The sequence below is a fragment of the Dendrobates tinctorius genome, unplaced genomic scaffold (genome assembly GCF_039654945.1).
Source record: "Dendrobates tinctorius isolate UK_male_01 unplaced genomic scaffold, ASM3965494v1 ptg000103l, whole genome shotgun sequence".
Lineage (NCBI taxonomy): Eukaryota > Metazoa > Chordata > Amphibia > Anura > Dendrobatidae > Dendrobates > Dendrobates tinctorius.
The window spans coordinates 6,241,319-6,260,062 of NW_027361771.1; the positions used below are offsets into that span (position 1 = coordinate 6,241,319).

The window sequence follows — 18,744 nt, forward strand, 5'->3', positions numbered from 1 at the left end:
CGTCCACGAAAAAGGAAAGTCTGCCTCCCACCCTGGAAACACTTCCAGGTGGGGGTGCCCCGTCACTTGGAGGCAAAGCCAACAGGAACGGGCTCCTGACGACCTGGAGTATTGTCCTCTAGATCTCCATCGGGGAGCGGGCTTGTAAGAAGGTTTCTTTTGCTCACGCTCCCTGGAAGCGGACGGACGCTCTTGCTGGGCCAATCTCTCTGTGGACGAGAACGGACGAAAGGGCCTAAAGGGCCGAAAACCCTTTCTATTAAAAAAACGTTGTGGTCGAGACTGGGGGAGGGAAGTACTTTTTCCCCCCCGTGGCATCAGAAATTATTTGATCCAGCTTGGCCCCAAAGAGCCGAGAACCATGGAAGGGCAGATTGGTGAGCGACTTCTTAGAGGTGGTATCCGCATTCCAAGATTTTAACCAAAGAACTCGGCGTACAGCAACTATATTGCTGTTAGCCCTTGCTACACAACCGGCCGCATCTAAGGAGGCGGCTAAGAGGTATTTACCTGCATGATTAATCTGATCTGCTAGGTCTGCCAGCTCATCCTTGGGAGCTGCTGCTAAGATGCCCCTGCGAAGAATTTTTGCCCAAGCCGAAATGACTGTAGCCACCCAGGAGGAGGCGAAAATAAGGCAGAGGGAAGCGCCGGAGGCCTCAAAAATAGACTTCGCCAAAGATTCTAGCTGCCTGTCTGTTGGGTCCTTAAGCGATGCCCCGTCTGGAAGGGACAGAACCGTCTTAGAGGCTATGCGAGAAACGGGAGGGTCCACCTCAGGAGCTTTGGTCCATTTTGAAAGCAAATCAGCCTCAAATGGGTACAGGACATCCAAATACCTGCGGCCCGAAAAGCGTTGCTCGGGGTGCTCCCAATGTTTGGCTAGAGTCGTATCAAACTCCTTGTGGTTTGGGAAAGTCATGGGTGGCGGCCTAGATCGTTTAAATGGTATAGAACATTCCTGAGTAATGGGCCTGTCCTGCTTAATCTCCAGGGTTTGGAAGATAGCTGAAAGAAGACTATCGACCATATTTCGAGTCTTAGACATGTCGTCTGCTTCTGAGCTAGACCGATTGTGGATCGTCGTCTGACCTAAGGTCATCCTCAGAAAGAGAAGGACACCTGGGTGAAGCAGATGGGCCTAACGAACTGGAGGACGAGCCCGATAGGAGACGCTTCCTAGAAATCCTACTCGGCCTGTCCCTCTGAAGGTCGCGGTCAGGAGCGGACGACTCACCTTGAGAGGTGGTCGGCGCAGCGGTGGCTGTAGAAAGCTGAGGCAAACGTTCTAGGACCTGGACCAGGGACTGAGAGACTTTGGTCAGATCGGAAACCGACTGGGACATAGCCACGGCCCAGTCTGGGAGAGAGGACGTACCCTCATCACGGGAATCTGTGTGCTCCTGAGAGGCCGACATAGCCGAAGGACTGCAGGACTGGCAGAAAGGAGATGGCTGACCCGAAGCCCACTTTTTACAGCGCGCACAGGCGTAATGAATATCGATGGGCCTGAAACAGAGTACCCCTGCAGGGTTGGGCATAAGGAAAAGACTGCGCTGAATGGCCTGCGAAAATTGGGGAATAACTGTGGAGGAGGGCTAATATTTCTGCACAGAGCAGAGCCTACCTAGTTCCGACGAGCAGCAGAAACGCTGAAGTGTCCCCCAAGCAGCGCAGAAAGCCAGGACCGAACAACCAGGAAATGCCCGATGAGGTGGGCGGAGGGCGGAGCTTAGCGGCTGAGCCGCAATTGGATCTGACCCCACAAGCAGGGAAGAGGAGCCCTGTGATGGGCTAAAAAAGGCGCGAGAACAGCGCGCTCAGAGAGAGGAGGCGCTCTGAAAGCGGGGCCGAAAGCGAAAGTACAAAACCGGCACTGCAGCCCCGTGATGAATAGTCCCGGAAATGAAGAGAAAATCCTGAATGGAGGTACTGTGCGTAGACGCTGTGGAAAAAAACCTGCCCAGCTGTGAGGACAGGGACAGAAAACCCTGTCTTAAGCCCTTGGTATCTATGGAGAGCCGCGCGGCTGATGAGAGCAGCGCTCGTCAGGCAGGGAGGGAGGGCGGGAGATTTAAAAAAAGAGATCTGCTGTTCCTCCATCGATGTGCCTCAGGTGATGCTGCGGGCTGAAGGGGTCATACAGGCACTTACCTGCTGTCCCTGAAGAGGGTGATCACAGGGGCCCCACAAGGGTAGTGGCAAGCCGCTGTCCTCTGTACCCGCATCCTGCAGAAGACGGCATGAACCTCTTGATGGCGAGGGGAATCCTGCGATCGCCGTCTTCCTCTCAGCCCTGTCCCGAGAGAGGGGTGAGGAGGGGGATTTTGGCAAGGACCAGCCACCTGTCCACATCCCATAGCACCAGGTGGTGATATGGGAAGCAGTCATGCCAGCGTACTGAGAGTTGCGATGTGGGATCAGCCACACTGCTCGCTCAGCCGCCTGATATGGGAAAGCAGAGTGAACTTCCACCCTGTTTCCCGACTTGAATCTGCAAAACAAAAGACAAAAAAAAATTAAAAAGTTCCACTAAAACACCTAAAGGAAAGAAAGGTTAATTGCGGATCTGGGAAGATCCCGGTCCGCCTCCTACAGGCACTAAGCACAAACTGAGGTGCCTAGTGCCTGTCGGTGGGTGTATACTGCCGGGGAGGAGCTAATTTTCTTGTTTTGCATAGTGTCAGCCTCCTAGCAGCAGCAGCATACACCGATGGTATTCTGTGTCCCCCAATAAGGCGATAAAGAAAGTTATTTTTTCATTCCTATTACTTTTGGGATATTACTAGCACTTGTTTTGCCACCCAGCTTGTCCTATTGCAAGAGGATTGTGAACACCACAGCAGGGTTTTTTATACTTTCCTTCGTTAAACAACATTTGGTTCAGATGATCACCTAATCAGAAGCACATTAAGAAGAATGAGGTGTACTCTGGTTGGAATTCAACGGACACTGGAATGGAAAGGCGGTCAGATTTTTATAAAATTGTGCAGTGGTCTCAATTTGTCAGAGGTATGTGTGTATATATTATATATTTCATAGGCACATCTTCTTGACCACAAAATATTACACCGCCTGTGTTGCCCATAGTAACCCATCACTAAGCATCTTTCATCTCACCAGAGCTGTTTGAGATGAAAGCTGAGCTGTGATTGGTTGCTATGAACAGTTTTCCTTGTAGACAGTTGTGGTAACTGAGCGTATTATTCTTATCATTTCTATGGTGTTATCGTCCTAAATAACACAATTTATTACCGTGCCAACACAGACCACCCTCTGACAGACTGCAGGGGGAGCCCAGAATCAGGAACTTCTCTTTGTCTGGTATGAAGCATCCTCATTAACTTAAACTCAAACACAGATAAAAAAGAAACAAGAAGGATTTCTCAACCCAGGTATCATTTTAATCAGTGTAACAGCGCCAACCTGATATTAGGGGTTGTAGTCCGGTGGCTCTGGCTGACAGGATGATGTGGGATATTAGGGGTAGTAGTCCGGTGGCTCTGATGGGATGATGTGGGATATTAGGGGTAGTAGTCTGGCAGCTGTGACGGGATGATGTGGGATATTAAGGGTAGTTTTCCGGCGGCTGTGACGGGATGATGTGGGATATTATAGTGGTAGTTGTCCGGTGGCTCTGGCTGATGGGATGATGTGGGATATTAGCGTGAGCGTGGCTATGCGTAGTGGGCGAGGCTCTACACATGGATATATTATAGGATATATTATAAAGAATGTGTGTATATATTTTAATTTGCTATAACTAAACACAATTACTATGGCGGGGAAACACCGGGCTCTTCTGCTAGTTAAATCTAAAGTAAATTGTTTTATAGACTTGAGCAAAAAGATATACAGAAAAAGTTCTCCAATACATACATGATATCACATGAGTACTACTAATCAAAATGCCGAAAGTTAGGAAGAGGTTCACGGGCACAAACTATATGCACATGAAATGATGCCGGGTTTGCCAATTTAAAAAATATAAATGAAGGCCAGGGTTGCCTATAGAAGGTTCGAATAGTTCTGGTCATGAAGTCACAGACTACCACTGTAGCCACTGGCTTAGGGTCCTGCAAATCTTGTTGCTCAGCTTTACAGTTAAATATAATCAAAGTACATACATAATGTTTGTATTCCTTCATAGACTATGAACAATACATAGCGTAAAGGGATTGTAGGATTTTAGAAAGTTAGCCCCTATCCACAGGATTGCTGATCGTGAGGGGGTTCACAAAGTAAAGTGCTCAGCTATCTCTGGCAGTCCTGTAGAAAGGAGAGGTAGTGCATATGCTCAACCACCACTTGATTCAGTTGGGACTATATAGCCCACTTGTTTTTTTTAGATTGATGCACTTTATCAACTAACCAATTGAGAGGTAATAACGTCCTAATTTAGAACAGATGTTTTAAAGACATTCGAACACAGCAGACTTGAAGTGAATTTTCAACATTGTTACATGTGGATTTTGTCATGGACATCCCCATGCATTGCTAAAGATGAATACACAAAAAGAATTGATACGCTATGGAATTAAAAATCCTCACTGCTGATCAAGGAAAATCTCATCTACTTAGCTGGTACTGTGTTCTGCTGTAGCTTTTACAAATGCAAGTCCTCTCCAAACATCTGCAATAAATACATAATGTCTGTAATTACCATAAGAAGCCAGTTCTCAGCTATTCTCTAGAATAAAGTGAAGGAAACTGTTTAGGTAAATTATCGGTGCCGATTTAGTAAGCTAGATGTGCCAGAAATCTGGCTTTCATATCTTGTTCCATATTTATCATGTGCTATAGAAATGTTCAGCACGTTCAACGAGGAGGCGTGGATGGGTAAAGAATGGCTAAAATCACAATACTGTGGTGCTAAAATTTGGTGGAACTTGGTTGAACAAAGTAAGCCAACTAAAAGACTGTAAATGTAAATTGGGTGCATCTTTAGACTGTCTAATTTATCAAATTTGATACATTTTAAGCCTCTCTAGTGTAAAGGTTAGACAGCTTTGGTAAATCAGCCCAAATGTCCGTCTTTGAAATTAAAAAGTCATCACATTTTATTTCAATAATTCTGCATTCAACTTTATACACCAGGTGTAATTTTGGAAACTTGTGCCTCCGTTAATAGGGTGGTAAGCCAAAAGGCCAGCTCTGACTCCTTTATAAATGGCCAACAACAAATTTTCTATAGTCCAATGACAACATCATTGTGCTTTTTTTCCTTTTATAGATAATAATCTCCTTATATAGCGCCAACATATTCTGCAGCACTTTACAGTTTTTGTACACATCTAGAAGCCCAAGATTACTCGAACATAAAATATTAAAATATCAACTGTTTGTTTTTTTTTTTTTGTTTTGTTTTTTAAGCTGGTCACTACCTACTTCACACCACTGCCTTTCACCATTTTTTTTTTTAAAGTTCTAAAATGTTTCTTCTCTAATGTAGTCATCCCTGACTGGTTCATACCCATTTAATAAGCAGTGTTATATCCTACAATATTGATTAGGATACCTCAATCAGATTTTCCTTTACATTAAAATCAGTCCATTTTTTTTTCAATGTAATGGATCAGAATTTTAGCAGTTAATTTTCTCATCTACCCCCCAAAAAATTTGTTTTTCTTCTCCTACCAATTACAATGGCATCCATATGCTGTCCTTGATTCTCCAAGCCAGTTAGACTTCTATGGGAGATTTTGATCTGTGACATGAATCAAAAACAGATAGGTGTGATTTTTTTGTTTTTTATTTCCTGCAAATAGACAGGCACAGAAAAAAAATTCCCACAACTTGTGAACAGCTATACTGGGCTATCAGGAATGGAGGTGGGGTGAGGAGGAGGAAGTAATATGTACCTGAAAATAGGACACTTTAGTGATCTCTAATACAGTGTTGAAAATAAAACCTCAGTTACCAATTAAATGCTAATTTTGCAATATGATGAGCTACAATAATCATTGTAAAAAATTTTATTGCATTTCCTATGAAGGATGCAAAGCATAAAAACATACATCGTGTAAGAAGAATACAACATTGCAAGTCAGCCTAGTATTAACTGTGCCAAGATCTCCCCTCTAGTATTTTTCCCTAACTAAGGGGGTGAAAGGGGGTTATTTACTGGGGAATATTTTTTTCTTTATTTAGGATTTTTTAAGAAATATTTTTACACTTTTTTTTTTTTTTACTTTGTCTCAGGGTGGGACATCACTGTATTATATCAGATCGCTGATCTAACACTTTGCAGAGCACTGTGTCAGATCAGCGATCTGACAGGCAGTGCAGGAGGCTTGCCGATGCCTGCTCATCTTGGAACCGGGATCCGGCAGGAAGGAGGCCCTCGGGACAACGCGATCACATCGCATTGTTCTGAGGTTCTCAGGAAAGCACGCAGGGAGCCCCCACCTCCCTGCACGATGTTTTCCTATGCCACCAGCAGTGTGCCAGGGGTTAAAGTGCCGGGAGCGGTCCGTGACCGCTCCAGGCACATAGTGCCCGGTGCCAGCTGTGATACTATCCCGTACTATACCGTCCATGGGTATTCAGGCCTAGGGCACTTGGACGGGATAGTAAGTCATATGTCAGGGGTTAAATCACGTGAGCACTGTCAGCAATGCAATTTTATCTGATAAGTTTAGGAAACGAAAGCGGAGCTCTGATTAGTCACTATTGATAAGAAAACCAGATTTTACAGTTTTACTAAATCAGGACTACAGATGTTGGTTTTGATGTGCAGAACCTCTACTGCCAGTCGTGGGACAAGGTACCAATCTACATATTGTCAATCATTCACACAGAGCCAGTGGTAACTGAACATATAATTTATTGGTGTGCAAGGCAACCAAATGGTTATTTCCTACAAAAATAGATTGCATGGCAGCCCAATCACTGGGAAGCACAATAACCCAATAAATTCAAGTTACCCAACATCAAGGGCATCTTACACCACATTGTACAGTATAAAAACATTGATCCTAAAAGAATTCAATAAAAGAAAATCTGTTAAAAACAAAATAAAAAAAAAAAAAATTGTCCATCTTCCTCCCAAGGAAAAGTCAGAAGGAAGGGTGTAAGGCAGTAAAATGTATAACTTAAAAAACAATTTCCTGTAGGAATAGCTAAAGAGACATGTGCAGATTGGAGGCTACATGGCCACGTAGTCCAAACCATGGAGAAAAGCATTGTCTGGTAGCTTGCTCTAGTCCAAGGGCCTCCGGTCAGTAGTGTATTCACAATGGGTTAGGTTGAACCTAAAACATCAGTGTGTCAGGAGGAATGTCATTCTGCTTTGAAAAAGGATAAAATTCAGATTAGTATTGATGACAATACAGTACGTTTCAAATTTTTACCTAAGTTTCCCAAAATAAATAATTTTATATACATAAACTTTAAAAAAAAAGTTAAAACTACAAGATTACACCAATGATATAAAAGCAAGCCACAAAAATCATCATGGAGCGACAATGAGCACAGAAGAATCTTGTGATCTTAAAGAATTGTTACAAATCATCACCAAAGCACAAGAGCATAGAGTTAAAGGAATCTGTCAGTAGGATGAAGCTGTCATTACAGGCATGTAGGCAATAGAAAGCAGAATTAAATTATACCTTGAAATTCGCAATCTGATGTCTTATTCCAGAGAAATACATGTTTTTCTTACATCTAAATGAGCTGTTTCAGGCTATAGGGCCGAACATTGATTTACATTCGAATCTGCCGCCAGAGCTCATTATAAATGAAAGAAGGCAATACTAGTGTGAGATCTGCAACCAACATAGAACAGTAGAACTGAACTTTGTCTCATACAAACATGTTAGCAGCTGCAGCTCTTACAGCTCTGCTGCACTGTAACAATATTGCAAGACTGGGTGCCTGAAAGCTGAAGCACCAAGAGGAATCTGCAGATGTGTCAGGTATAATCACACACAGCTCTGCATTGAGATCACAAGAGCAGCCATTATATATCACACTGGTAACTCATCTAGGGCAGTGAGAATCTTGAATTTCTTGCCTGCCCTAGATGAGTTACCAGTGTGAGGCCTGGATGTCTTCCTGGAGCGCAACAATATCTTAGAGTTATTAGGTTCTTTAGAAGGACATAGATCTGGGGATCAATTCTGATGGAATATAGGATGAACTGGATGGACAAATGTCTTATTTAGGCCTCGCTAACTATGTTACTATGTATATCTTTCATTTATAATAAGCTCTGGAGGCAGATTCTCATGCAGATCAGTGTCCGGCCCATAGTCTAACAGATAGTTTACATAGAAAAAAACCATGGATATATCAGGAATAAGGGCCCGTCACACATAGCGACTCACCAGCGATCCCGACAACAATATCAACTTGTTAGGATCGCTGGTGAGTCGCTACATGATCGCTGGTGAGCTGTCAAACAGACAGCTTCACCAGCGATCAGTACCAGCGACGCCGTGTACTTTAGTTACCAGCGCGCTGATGCAGGGAGCTGGTAACTAAGGTACACATCGGGTTTCTAAGGGGCGTGAATCACTTAGAAACCCGATGTGTACCTTGGCTACCAGCTCCCTGCATCAGCGCGCTGGTAACTAAAAGGTACACATCGGGTTTCTAAGCACCGCCCGGTGCTTAGAAACCCTGCGTTTACCTTAGTTACTAGCGCGCTGCTGCTGTCACACGCAGCGATGCGTGCTGGCCAGCGGGAGACCACCGATCAAAAAATGTCCTGGCTATTCCAGGACGATCAGCGATAACCGGCAGGGGGGCTGGTCAGTGTCACACACAGCGATCTCACTGGTGAGATCGCTGTTGCGTCACAAAACTTGTGACTCGGCAGCGATCTCGCTAGTAAGATCGCTATGTGTGATGGGGGCTTAAGACATAGGATCGTAGGTATCAAGGCATTATTGTATTCAACTTCCTATGATCAGCATGTCCATATAGACTGCTTAGGAGGGTTGATCCTACTGACAGATTTCCTTTACCAAAAGGATGTTAACAGTGTAACCAAACATGGTTTTCATTGTAGCTTACACATTTGACATAAGACAAAGAAAAATACTGCTCAATGCTCCATGATACAAGCGCTTTTATTACCGCCATGTGCAGGAGGCTATATATCCAGAAGTTAATCCAATGGAGTACGCCATTATTTTGTTTTTTGTTTAATTTAGATACAATATAGAGACAGTTCAAAACCAGACTGGTTTAATAAAAATAGAGCTAGTTTTAATAGATATAGTTGTGCTCAAAAGTTTACATACCCCGGCAGAATTTTTGCTTTCTTGGCCTTTTTTCAGAGCATATGAATGATAACACCAAACCTTTTTCTCCACTCATGGTTAGTGGTTGGGTGAAGCCATTTATTGTCAAACTACTGTGTTTTCTCTTTTTAAAATCATAATGAGAACACAAAACATCCAAATAACCCTGATCAAAAGTTTACATACCCTGGTGATTTTGGCCTGATAACACACACAGAAGTTGACACAAATGAGTTTGAATAGCTACTAAAGGTAACATCCTCACCTGTGACCTGTTTGCTTGTAATCAGTGTGTGTACATAAAAGCTGAGCAAGTTTCTGGGATCCAGACAGACTCTTGCATCTTTCATCTAGCTACTGACGTTTCTGAATTGTGAGTCATGGGGAAAGCAAAAGAATGGTCAACGGATCTATGGGAAAAAGTAGTTGAACTGTATAAAACAGGAAAGGGATACAAAAAGATATCCAAGAAATTGATAATGCCAGTCAGCAGCATTCAAACTGTGATTAACAAATGGAATATCAACGGCTCTGTAAAAACAAAACCACGGTCAGACCAACAAAAATTTGATCCACAACTGCCTGGAAAATTGTTTGTGATGCAAATAAAAACCCACAAATAACATCAGCTGAAATACTGGTCTCCCTGAAAACTAGCAGTGTGGCTGTTTCAAGATGCACAATAAGGCGGCACGTGAATGAAAATAGCCTGCATGGTCGAGTTGCCAGAAGAAAGCCATTACTTTGCAAATGCCACAAAGTATCTCGCCTACAATATGCAACACAGCACAGAGACAAGCCTCAAAACTTCTGGAACAAGGTAGTTTAGAGTGGAGACGAAAATTGAACTTTTTGGCCACAACCATAAACGTTACATTTGGAGAAAGGTCAACAAGGCCTATGATGAAAGGAACACCATTCCTACTGTAAAGCACGGAGGTGGATCGCTGATGTTTTTTGGATGTGTGAGATACAAAGGCACAGGAAACTTGGTCAAAGTTGAAGGAAAGATGAATGCAGCACATTATCAGCAACTACTGTAGGCAAATTTGCAATCATCAGCCCGGAAGCTGCACATGGCACATACTTGGACGTTCCAACACAACAACGATCCAAAACACAAGGCCAAGTCGACCGGTCATTGGCTACAGCAGAACAAAGCAAAGGTTCTAGAGTGGCCATCTCAGTCTCCTGACCTCAATATCATTGAATCACTCTGGGGAGATCTCAAGCGCGAAGCTCATGCTAGACAGCCCAGAAATTTACAGGAACTGGAGGCTTTTTACCAAGAAGCGTGGGCAGCTTTACCATCTGAGAAAATAAAGAACCTCATCCAAAACTACCACAAAAGACATTAAGCTGTCATTGATGTTAGAGGGGGTAATGCATGTTATTAAGAAACGGGGTAGGTTTACTTTTGAACAGGGTCATTTGGATGTTTTGGGTTGTCATTAGGATTTAAAGAGAAAACACAGTAGTTTAATAATAAATGGCTTCACCCAACCACTAACCATGAGGGGAGAAAAAGTTTGGTGTTATCATTCATATTCTCTGAATAAAGGCCAAGATAGCAAAAATTCTGCGGGGGTATGTAAACTTTTGAGCACAACAGTAGTTAAATCCAACGCAGAGTGATTGATATATACTATAAAACGATATATACTATACCTGCTCCATTACTAAGCCTGCCTCCTACAGCAATCTGGCGAGAGTTTTTTTCTCCATAACTCCTACAAAGAAGGATGTAACAGTTACTGATAAGGTATGACTGCTAGTTGTACATGTCAGTTATACTTTTTTGTGACATCATTTGGTTGGGAAAAAAGTTTCCATCAGGTTTAAAGAGGAAATGTTGGAAAGTTTAGGCTGTGTGCACACGATGCGTTTTTGATGTGTTTTTCCGTGTGGAATTGGCCCAAAAATGCTATGGAATCCTTATGCCAGCAAAGTCAATGAGAATCCTGATGTGCTGTGCACATAATCAGTATTTTTCCTTTCAGGATTAGCTGTGCGTCTAAATCTGTATAATGTCCATTCTTTGCGCGTTTTTGACACATTGAATGCACAGGGGGAAAAAAAAAAAAACGCATGCAAAAATGCACTAAAAACACAGCAGAATTTTCCCCAGCGCAAGTACTGGCAAGAAATGCAGAAACCGTGCAGAAATTTCTGCAAGAATTTAGGCCAAGTTCACACTTGCGTACCGGGGCTCTGCGGACGGCTGCGTACTTCCTCCCTGAAGCTCCACCCACTTCCGCACTTGTTCTGTTGCAACAAGTTGCGTTCCCGTGCAGTCGGCGGGTGCCTCAAAATGACGCATCCACATACATCTGCATGTTCTGCATACCCAATGTTAAAGATAGGTATGCAGGATGCGTGCAGCAGTAAGTGGACCTAAACGAAAGTGCGGAAGTGGGCGGAGCTTCAGGGAGGAAGTACGCAGCCATCTGCAGAGTCCCAGTATACAAGTGTGAACTTAGCCTTACAGACATTTCTTTTTGCAGTTATTGTTTATAGGTGATCGGCTAGCATCTGACCTCCACCAGTCACGAGAAATAAGCGTCTGTTAGACACAGACGTACCCACCGAGTTTTTCAAGCAGGAGTAGTTTCAGGAAATAGATAAAAAGTTATTATTGTTAATTTACATTACTATAAATATAAAACACAAATACAGGATGAAGAGGACAATGGATATGTACAAATATTGCAGAGATTCTACTAGCCTCAATGTGCCTTAAAAAGAGTAGTATTATGCAGAGTCCCACACAAGATAAATCACATGTGAATAATAAGAAGGTGATGTTCTATATGAAGAATGCCAGTCCTATGTTTGTTATAACTGCCTGCGGCCATAGCAATGGGTAACTGGGCAGAGAAAGACGCTCTCAGGTGCAAAAATCTTTCTGCACATAATATCGTTTTGCAGCAGTCTTTGCTGATTTACATGTTATGGGAATAGTTATTTAAGAGTATATTGATGTTTTTCAGCTATATGTTTGATACCTAGGGGTAGGGCTTCTAGTTATATTTTTCTGAATCTGCTCTAGATATACATATCCCTGGTCCTCTTCAGCCAGTAGTTTATATTTATGTTCGTGTAAATGAACAATAAGCTTTTATATATTTCCATTACGTACTGATCTTGTAGGCTCACTATATCGCTGTAGGTTTCAGTTTTCTCTTAAGTCTGTTGGCGCCTTTGTGATAATTTTTTATGGCAATATTGATGTATGTATGCATGTGGAAGCTGCTAGAGAATGGTCAGGTCACTGCAGGAACATGTAGCAGTTACTGCACGTCTGCTTACATTACAGTGCAGAATTCATTCTTTTTAGGCTATGCACACGCAGCGGATTGCTATCTGCGGAACCGCAGGTAAGATGACCTGCGGACTGGCCTGCGGTTTATCATCTCTACAATGGAGGAGATGGTAAACCGCAGCAGAATCCGCAGAAAAGTAGTGACAGGTCAATTCTTTCTGCGGATTCAAAACCGCAGCTTTTCCGCAGTTAAAAATCCGCAGCATGTGCACCGCAGAATGTAAATCACAGATTTACATGCTACTGTACACTGTCTGCAGAACTGCTGCAGATCCGCAGCGGCCAAAACCGCAGCGGATCCGCAGCAAAATCCGCAGCGTGTGCACATAGCCTTAATGTTTGATAACGGCTTTTTAGGTAAGTTATGGAACGTGTCTGCCTGAAAGAGACGTTGTGCACACATACCGTTAGGGCAGGGGTGGGGAATCTTTTTTCTATCCATTTGGATACTTCGGGGGCTGTAGAAATTGTGTGCCAACTCAGCTCACAAAATACATCCTGTCGCTGGCATTCATTCTATGCACCTCAGCATGCAGTAGTGAACACTGTGTGCTAGTGCTCACAGAGCAAGCAATTAATGGTCTGGCAGCTGTCAAAATACAGCTGTGGGCCCAAGCACTGCAGTCCCCAGGAATCTGCCCAGATAAAAGGTCATAGAGGGCTGTAGAAGGCCCACGTGCCTGAGGTTCCCCACCCCTGCCTTAGGGGTACTACAGTACCAAATGCTCTTCAGATGTAGCTGTCTGGTATGAACTATCATGGAGTACCCATTTTAGTGAAGGACTATAACACAGATGTACACCTTGTTTATTTATTTTTTAAGACAGATACAATCCCACTTACGTTCGAGAACCTTCCAAAGTGCTCTGGATCTCCTTCAGCATATCTACAGAGATAACAGTTATTGCATTTAATCACAAGGTTATTTGATCACTACATAAATTAGTTCAACAACCTTTTCACACTTTCAGTCCATCATTTAAAAGGTTTATTTGCTGTCAGAAAAATCTTTTTTACATCTAAAAGAATCTTTTACCAGGTTTTTGTTACCCCATATGAGAGCAACTTGATGTAGGGGCAGAAACCCCGATCCCTGAAATGTATCACTTAATGGGTTGGATAAAATCACAGTTTTTTTGGCTGCAGATCTAACAGTTCTCTGGATTACAAGTTCTGTATAACCCCACCCGCACATTGTACACAGAAAGCTGTCATTCGGTGGTGGGTGCATACTAAAAACATCTTTCACCCCTTGATGTCATATGCCAGCTCTGACTGACTGACGCGAGCTTGCACGCAGAGCCCGCATCTTTCCAGACACATGTCACCTGTGGCTGGGGTTCATAGGAGATCATGAATTTTCTCTATACAGATCGCAAGCAATCAGGCGATCGCAAATTAAAATCTCCTAAGGGTACCAATAAATACAGTAAAAAAAGTTTAAATTATGGAAAGAAAAACAAAGTTTCCAAATCACCCCCCTTTTTTTTCATGGGGCAAAAACACATTCCGTACAGTTGATTGATATTACTTTTTTTGGCCGCTGCAAAATTGCGATAAGGGCCAATCAAAACATTGTATCTGCCCACTTTTTTCCCATCATTTTACACCTATTAAAGTAAAAAAAAAAAAAAAAACTTCAGATATATATATATATATATATATATATATATATATATATATATATATATATATATATATATATATATATATACACCTACCTATCACATTTGTGAAATAGCACTTTCTTTGCCATTTCAAAGCACTTGGAATTGGTCAGTTAACTACGCTCCTGGCGGTGATTGTGCAGGTACATCTCCTGTGCTCACATCATCACCACGATATACAGTCATATGTTAAAGTTTGGGCACCCCTATTAATGTTAACTTTTTTTTCTTTATAACAATTTTGGTTTTTGCAACAACTATTTGAGTTTCATATATCTAATAACTGATGGACTCAGTTATATTTCTGGATTCAAATGAGATTTATTGTACTAACAGAAAATGTGCAATCTGCATTTAAACAAAATTTGACCGGTGCACAAGTATGGGCACCCTTATCATTTTCTGGATTTGAACACTCCTAACTACTTTTTACTGACTTCCTGAAGCACTAAATTGGTTTTGTAACCTCATTGAGCTTTGAACTTCATAGCCAGGTGTACCAAATCATGAGAAAAGGTATTTAAGGTGGCCACTTGCAAGTAGTTCTCCTATTTGATTCTCCTATGAAGAGTGGCATCATGGGCTCCTCAAAACAACTCTCAAATGATCTGAAAACAAAGATTATTCAACATAGCTTTTCAGGGGAAGGATACAAAAAGTTGTCTCAGAGATTAAACCTGTCAGTTTCCACTGTGAGGAACATAGTAAGGAAATGGAAGAACACAGGTACAGTTCTTGTTAAGCCCAGAAGTGGCAGGCCAAGAAAAATATCAGAAAGGCAGAGAAGAATGGTGAGAACAGTCAAGGACAATCCACAGACCACCTCCAAAGACCTGCAGCATCATCTTGCTGCAGATGGTGTCACTGTGCATCGGTCAACAATACAGCGCACTTTGCACAAGGAGAAGCTGTATGGGAGAGTGATGCGAAAGAAGCAGTTTCTGGAAGCACGCCACAAACAGTCGCCTGAGGTATGCAAAAGCACATTTGGACAAGCCAGTTACATTTTGGAAGAAGGTCCTGTGGACTGATGAAACAAAGATTGAGTTGTTTGGTCATACAAAAAGGCGTTATGCATGGAGGCTAAAAAACACAGCATTCCAAGAAAAACACTTGCTACCCACAGTAAAATTTGGTGGAGGTTCCATCATGCTTTGGGGCTGTGTGGCCAATGCCGGCACCGGGAATCTTGTTAAAGTTGAGGGTCGCATGGATTCAACTCAGTATCAGCAGATTCTTGACAATAATGTGCAAGAATCAGTGACGAAGTTGAAGTTACGCAGGGGATGGATATTTCAGCAAGACAATGATCCAAAACATCGCTCCAAATCTACTCAGGCATTCATGCAGAGGAACAATTACAATGTTCTGGAATGGCCATCCCAGTCCCCAGACCTGAATATCATTGAACATCTGTGGGATGATTTGAAGCGGGCTGTCCATGCTCCGCGACCATCAAAAGTAAATGAACTGGAATTGTTTTGTAAAACAGGAATGGTCACAAATACCTTCATCCAGGATCTCATTAATAGCTACAGGAAGCGACTAGAGGCTGTTATTTTTGCAAAAGGAGGATCTACGAAATATTAATGTCACTTTTATGTTGAGGTGCCCATACTTTTGCACCGGTCAAATTTTGTTAAAATGCAGATTGCACATTTTCTGTCAGTACAATAAACCTCATTTGAATCCAGAAATATAACTGAGTCCATCAGTTATTAGAAATATGAAACTGAAATAGCTTTTGCAAAAAACAAAATTGTTATAAAGAAAAAAGGTTAGCATTAATAGGGGTGCCCAAACTTTAACATATGACTGTACCTGTACATCAAAATGTAAGAACACCATTCCCATGATAATGTATGAGTAGTCAGATGGTAAGAAGGGGTTGAGCAATTGCTGGGAGCCATGTATACTAAATGGTATTTCCCTCCCTAGCTTCAGCAATGGCTGTGATTTCTGCTATTGTACAGGCCACAGAATAAAAATCGGCGCTGTAGAAACGACTTTTCACCTGCAATAAATACATTAGATGTACGTTCTGAGATGGAATAAAAATAAAATAAAAAACAACCAAGGGTGTGCTAAAACAAGTATGTAACAGTAATAATTCTAATAATTCTAATATAAAAAATTGTTATGCCATAATTAATCTGAAGGAAAATTGTACCTTTTAATTACAGGACACCAAATTTCCTTTTTTACGCCTTAGGAATATTGACAAATTAAATACGTTCTCTATACCTTTTGAGAGACAGACCTCTATGTAAAACTCAAAAATAAAATGGCCCCATTTGAGAAATATTTCAGAAGCCCAAAAACATATCCTAGATTGGTCAGTCAATAGTGTGGGGAACAGGTCTACTACCCAGTTAGGCACTGTTGAAATCCCTTGAAATGGCTTTACTGTCCAGACACCCCTCCTCATGACACATCATGAGCCACATTCCAGTGGCGGCAGTAACAAAAGGACACTCACTTTCATCATTCAGCAATGCATGCTCCATCACCTGCCTTCGAGATCTATGTGCTGAGAGAAGGGCAAGAAACTATTAGGAAATAAGGCAGATATATAAAGATTTTTCTCAGTAAAGAAATGACATTTAGAGGGGCTTTCTATCGTTCCAACTAGATATCCCACAAGAGTGTCTTTACTCAAGACAAGGTCCCAGCGGTCATACCCACACTGATCTAACGCTTATGAAATCGCCTACTGGCAGAAAATCCCTATAAGCAACATTTTACAGATTTGACTTATTCCGGTTCTATGGAGTCTTAGGGTATGTGCACACGTTGCGGATTCATGTGCGGATTTTTTCGAGAGGAATTTGCAGAATCTGCTGGTCAAAATGCCTGCGGATTTCCTGCAGATTTAGTGCGGATTTCGCCTGCCTTTTTACACCTGCAGATTCCTAGAATGGAATGGGTGTAAAAACGCTGCGGAATCCACACAAAGAATTGACATGCTGCGGAAAATAAACCGCTGTGTTTCCGCGCAGAGTTTTTCGCAGCATGTGCACAGCGGTTTTTGTTTTCCATAGGATAACATGGCACTGTACAACGCATGTAAAAACTGCTGCGGATCCGCAAACGAATCCGCAACGTGTGCACATAACCTAAGTCACTGAAATCTATAAAAAAGACAAGCTGACTGGGTAATAATCGGATTTTGGTGAAATTCAGAATTTTTTTCTTACCATCTGTACTAGAGTCACTCCTGCTGGGCATCCTGCAATGACAGTAAACCAATAATATATTATCAGGCCATTTGGCATTTCCAAAAGTTTAAGTACAGGCATCATATGTACGAGTGATGCTATGATACCATAACAATTGCTGGTGTAAAACTGGCCCTTCCATGTCACTTGCCTGGATCGTTCATTTTGCCTTTCTGTACTGTCGCCTCTTTGGAATCGTCCATTCACAGATGGTTCTGGTGGCTCAACCTTGCATCGAGGAGCAATAAGCCAGCAAGTGGACAAAGAGAATCGCTCCATTTCCGAAGGCGATATGAGGTAAAACCCTTCAAGGAAAAAAAAATAGGTATACAGTGTAGAATATGAAAATACAAGAAAGCTGCTGCAAGTATTTTAATAGTTGTATTGCGCGACACTGGTTTTACCGTCTGGATGTGGTTCCACTCACCTTGTCCACTCTTGGTGAACACACAAGATGCTATTCCGCTCACATCTTCCTTCCGGATACAGTCATAACGCACTTGAGACTTCAGATGGGGCAGAGACACCACCTGGATATCTCCAAGGTTGGTAAGAACAGTCAAGTGATTTTCACTATGGTCTTCTGCTCGACAACTGCCAAAAGTGCACACTGCGGCCTTCCGCACCCGGCAACCTTCTGTGGCGGTCAGCTTTAGCTTTAATTTACTGCTCACTTTTGGTAGAGTGAATACCTGTTAAAGGCATGTGTCAGAATATGGCTTGTAGAAACTTAATCCAGTACAATTAACATCATACCACCTACCTTGAACTGTTCTTCAGATATGACCAGCAACTGGTGGCTGCCTTGCATATCTGGACTTTTTGAAAGGTCATGAGCAGCTTCAAGAGGTTCTGGGAGAGGAACGCTGTGACCATCCAAAATTAGGATCCCCACTACTGGTGCTCTGTGCATAAGTTGGATTTCTTTGACTGGAACAAGCAGAAGAGAATTTCCCTTTATAATCATGTACACAAACCATTCATATCAGCAACATCAGTATTATCCCTCGACAATACAATCACGTAGAAGTGCACTTAGACTAGCCATATGATCGCACCTTCCTGGAAACACTTGACTCCCGCTAGTCCACTAGCGTAAACAGACTGCCAGTCATCCAAATGAGGAAAAAGCACGGCAGAAATTATATCTGAGGCAATGTTAAAAGGGGTTTTTCACTTTTAGAAATATGGGCCCCAAACAATTCTAGTAACGAAGAATAACAAAACCAGGTCATAATCACCGTCCCCACCGCTGCTCCGTTTTCTGTAGTTTGACTGCAACAGTTTAC

General features: G+C 42.4%; 1 protein-coding gene across 2 annotated transcripts in view; it reads right to left on the minus strand.

The window, feature by feature from the left end:
• Positions 1 to 6,809: 6,809 nt before the first annotated feature.
• Positions 6,810 to 18,744, minus strand: part of LLGL2 (LLGL scribble cell polarity complex component 2) — a 168,102-nt gene continuing 156,167 nt past the window's right edge. Inside the window, exons 19-26 of one of the 2 annotated variants that reach the window (XM_073587996.1) lie at positions 18,219 to 18,385; positions 17,883 to 18,147; positions 17,607 to 17,760; positions 17,435 to 17,466; positions 16,717 to 16,767; positions 13,414 to 13,456; positions 10,917 to 10,978; positions 6,810 to 7,289 (exon numbers count right to left, since the gene is read on the minus strand). In XM_073587996.1, coding sequence (XP_073444097.1) covers positions 7,282 to 7,289; positions 10,917 to 10,978; positions 13,414 to 13,456; positions 16,717 to 16,767; positions 17,435 to 17,466; positions 17,607 to 17,760; positions 17,883 to 18,147; positions 18,219 to 18,385 — 782 coding nt within the window. In that variant the 3' untranslated portion in view covers positions 6,810 to 7,281. The remainder of the gene's footprint in view (positions 7,290 to 10,916; positions 10,979 to 13,413; positions 13,457 to 16,716; positions 16,768 to 17,434; positions 17,467 to 17,606; positions 17,761 to 17,882; positions 18,148 to 18,218; positions 18,386 to 18,744) is intronic. The other variant, XM_073587995.1, reaches the window with a different exon arrangement.